General features: G+C 45.3%; 1 protein-coding gene across 1 annotated transcript in view; it reads left to right on the top strand.

Moving 5' to 3' along the window:
• LOC134127299 (scavenger receptor cysteine-rich type 1 protein M130-like) overlaps positions 1-3296 on the top strand; it is a gene marked incomplete at both ends in the record, with an annotated part of 21551 nt that extends 18255 nt beyond the window's left edge. The window contains 2 exons of the mRNA XM_062561731.1: positions 2611-2925; positions 3019-3296. Of these exons, the coding sequence (XP_062417715.1) occupies positions 2611-2925; positions 3019-3296 (593 nt within the window). The remainder of the gene's footprint in view (positions 1-2610; positions 2926-3018) is intronic.
• Positions 3297-4254: the final 958 nt, after the last annotated feature.

The raw sequence follows: 4254 nt of genomic DNA, 5'->3' as shown, positions 1-4254 counted from the left end.
TCTGATCACATTGAACCAATAATTATCAAAAGAAACTCTTGTGAGAATCAGAATCAGCGTTTAGGAGGAGTTGGCAAAAGTGTGTTTTTTACTAAATTTTAAATGGTGTAAAATCTAAGTAGAAGCATTTAAACGCCATGATGGACCTTTTTGTAGAACATGTTCTAGAGAACATGTGAACTTTGTGAATTTCAAGTCAGTCAGGCATCGGGGGGGAAACTGTCCTACTGTGGTACTAAGTGGTCCTATTTCTAGGGGGCGCTATAGAGACATTTCTTCATTCCAAATGCAAAACCCCCAAATCCGTGAGTCGGGCTGCTGAATATAATCTATTAGTAACACAGTAATATTTGCTTGAATGATGGAGAATGTCGTTTAATGGATGTTACAACATTCCATCAAACGTGAAGCTCTCGATATCTTTTCATCACAAAGGTCTTTAGATGAAATCAGTGGTTCTTAAAGTGTTTCTGTCACGACCCACTTTGGAGGAAGAAACATGTTCACGTCCACCGACTACAACGTAGACACAGAGATCCATATATGTGAATATTCATGATATATCATCAGAGACTAAGCCTTCCATCACCTTCTCACAGCTTTCTCTAAACCTCACACACAAGATGCTGAACCTGCTTTCAACATTTGTGTGTTGCTGCTTGATGTTGAGATTTCACTTGAGACGTGTGTGCAACAACTGAACGTTGTGTGCAGTGTGCAGACAGCAGGGTGATGTGTAGTTGACATCACAGTGTGAAGAAGGACAATCCGTCTAATGCGGATACGGGAGTGTGAAGTCGGGCCAAACTGGGTCCAGCGATTGGTGCATCAAGGGAACGTTGTGCACTTTTTGTGTGTTAAAAACTGTCATAATTCTAAAGTTACTGACAAACACAAGAACGCAGTGGACCAACACACAAGAGCTGGGTTTTAAGTTTTTCTCGATTGCAGAAGCACGATTTTGATGGTTTAGTTTTAAAGACAGAACACACAATTATCCAAACACCTCCAGTCCTTTGCAGAATGAAACACTACACATTTATCAACATTTTAATGATCATTCATCAAAACCATGTTTAGTCACCACATGAAACACACGTTGCATCAGGCTTTATTCTGTTTGTACCAGTTACACACTGCAAACCCTTTTAGTACTTCTACTTCTCAGTGATTGGAGGCAGTGAAGTACACAAAGTGCAAAACATGGCCCACATTTACACCACTAAACGCACAACGTGTGCTCACACTTTGTACAACACTAAACACACTTCCATCACACACCACACCAGACCAATGCTGCACACTGATGGAAATAGAGATTATTTTCATCCACACACTCAAATTAGTCAACAAGTCAACATGCAGACGCACAATGAAACAACAACATGTTTAGTGTTCATGCATCACACAAACATTGGATCTTAGTACAAAAAACAAGAAAAGAAAATGAACATCTAAAGAAAAGCTGAAAACACAGAGCAGGAAAAGCTGCACGTGAATCCGTGTTCACAACATGGTCCACAAGAGATGGACACATTTCATTGGTTCCATTTGATCCTGTTTGTCTTTGATCTTCTCCTCCTCCATCTTGGTTGAACAGGTGAACTCACCTGCTGCATCTCATGCTGCTGAAACCTGATGGTCTACCATGAGGCGGCTGTGTGTGACCGTGTGTAACACACGTGTGGTGATGAGCCAGTCAGTGCTGCAGGAAGTGACATCATCAAGTACTTCTGTGTGTGGGAGCCGTCTCATGATAATTAAACACAAGTTATCAGTAAAAGTGGCTCCAATAAACCGGCTTTCCACTACAGATCTTCTCATAACAAGTTGCAGCCTCTCAATTCATCATCAGTGTTGAGTTCGGATGTTTTTAGTTCATCAGTTTGTGTACTTTTCAACGCTTCAATGCTTCCAGCTGCATTCCAGCTGTGATGTCCAGGTGGTGAACAGGTGAACAAAGTGAACCTGAACTCCCTGCTTGGTAACAACAGAATGTAAATAGGGGCTGTAGATGATGGTGGTGAAGGGTTATGTTGGCTCTGTATGCGCGCTACGAGACACCGGACTCCAGGAAGTGCATGTGTGTAGTTGGGTTCAGGGGTTCAGTGTGCGCTTCTCCCACCGAGTGGAGTTGTGTAGCCTGTAAAACACCAGTGTGCTTGGATTTAAAGTGAGGACTCCTCACTCCTTTGAACACGGGCCAAAGGAAAAGCCAACTTGGAAGAGATGTTGCTTCTAGTGGTGGATTTAGGATCCAAAGGTTCTATGGTGGACGACTGTGTGAATGTGGGATGTAGTGTCTGGGTCAGTGAGGGACTCACACTTGGTTCATGAGACACACTGATGAGGTGAAGAAGCTGTTTCTACGCCGGGACGTCATGGTCCTGATGGACAGAGGAAGGGGTTAAAAAAAGCTCAATTAATCTGAATATTTTTGACACACGTGAACTTCCTCCTTTGAACGTATGCAAACATCTAGTGTGGATCCTACTCTGTGTTTTATAGATGAGACCTGTGGACCAATCAGAGCTCTCTATCTTCATGGACACACCCTCTTTATTTAGTGTGTGATGTCTTTAATGTGTCTCTCATCTTCTGTCTTCTCTCCAGACTCCATCAGGCTGGTGAATGGGTCTGGTCTGTGCTCAGGCAGACTGGAGGTGAGGTCTAACCAGTCTAACCAGTGGTCCTCAGTGTGTGAAGAGGACTTTGACCAGCAGGATGCAGAGGTGGTCTGTAGGGAGCTTGGCTGTGGGGCTCCTTCAGTCCTCCAGGGGGCGCTCTATGGAGAAGTGGAGGCTCCAATGTGGACCAAAGGGTTCCAGTGTGGAGGCCATGAGTCTGCTCTCCTGGACTGTAGAAGCTCAGGCTCAGAGAGAAACACCTGCTCACCTGGTAAAGCTGTTGGACTCACCTGCTCAGGTAGAAGAGGAGCTGCAGCTTTGATCTGCTTCATTTCTGTTCTACTGAAACTCACTTTGTTCTTCTACTGACGACTCTCTTGTTTCTGTTCAGAACCTGTGAGGTTGGTGGGAGGAGCCAGTCGCTGTGAAGGAACCCTGGAGGTGAAACATCAAGGAGAATGGAGACCAGTAGGTTACTATGGAATGAACCTGAAGGAAGCAGATGTTCTCTGTAGAGATCTGGACTGTGGCTCTGCTGTTTCTACCAGAGACAGAGAGGAGTCCTCACAGAGATCTGTGTGGTGGATTGACTCTGACTGTGTTCAGTCTGGATCTGCTCTGAGGGAGTGTTTAAGTTCACATTCCTCTTCCTCCATCGTGGATCTCACCTGCTCAGGTGAGTCCATCAGTGACATCATCTATGTACTGTCTGTCTGTCTGTGACATCACTTCCTTATTGAGGCTCCGTCTCTTTTAATGAAGGGTAAACATGACCTGTCTTCATCTCTCTGTTACAGACCTGCTGCTTCAGCCAATCATCTCTGTGTCCTCCTCCATGTACGGGGTCTCCGAGGCCCAGCAGCAGGGGGCTCAGGTGCTCAGGGGCTCCACCTTCACCATCTGCTGCTCCATCCAGCCACAGTACCCAGGAGGCTCCTTCCAGCTCTCCTTCCTCTCCTTCACCTCAGCACACAACTACACCGAGCCAGCTGTCAATCACTCTGCCCACTTCCTGTTTCCTGCTGCAGAGCCCGCCCACCAAGGAAGCTACAGATGTGTTTATCACCTCTATGTTTTTTCTCATAACTTCTCCTCTGAGAGCCGTCTGCTCTCTGTCTCTGTGGAAGGTAAGCTGACTGTTCACATGCAGCTTAGTGGAAGATGATTGGTCCAAACGGACTGAAGATGATCAGCTGACCACAGAGTCCATGCAAGATGTTTCTGGAAGGACTTTGACTCCTGTCATTGTGTTACACATGTCAAAGAGTAACCAAACCTAAACAACAGATATAAAGGGTCAGCTAACAATATGCTCTAAGACAGAGTGGTTTGGTTACCATGGTAACCGTGGTCCTCTGAGAACTGAAGCTAACATGAGTTTATGGTCTCTAGTTTCAAGTCTTCAATACAGCATAATGTTTATTTAGTAAATTATGGTCCATTTAGAGTCAAACAGACCATAAAGCAGGGGATGCTTCAGGGCTGGGCTACACACTGATTGACAGGTCTCTAATAGACCATAACACAGGTGATGCTTTAGGGCGGGGCTACACACTGATTGACAGGTCTCTAATAGACCATAAAGCAGGTGATGCTTTAGGGCGGGGCTACACACTGATTGACAGGT

Source organism: Pungitius pungitius, chromosome 4 (genome assembly GCF_949316345.1).
Source record: "Pungitius pungitius chromosome 4, fPunPun2.1, whole genome shotgun sequence".
NCBI classification, from domain to species: Eukaryota; Metazoa; Chordata; class Actinopteri; order Perciformes; family Gasterosteidae; genus Pungitius; species Pungitius pungitius.
Note: the sequence above shows the minus strand (reverse complement) of the source record. Positions and strands in the feature narration are given on the sequence as shown.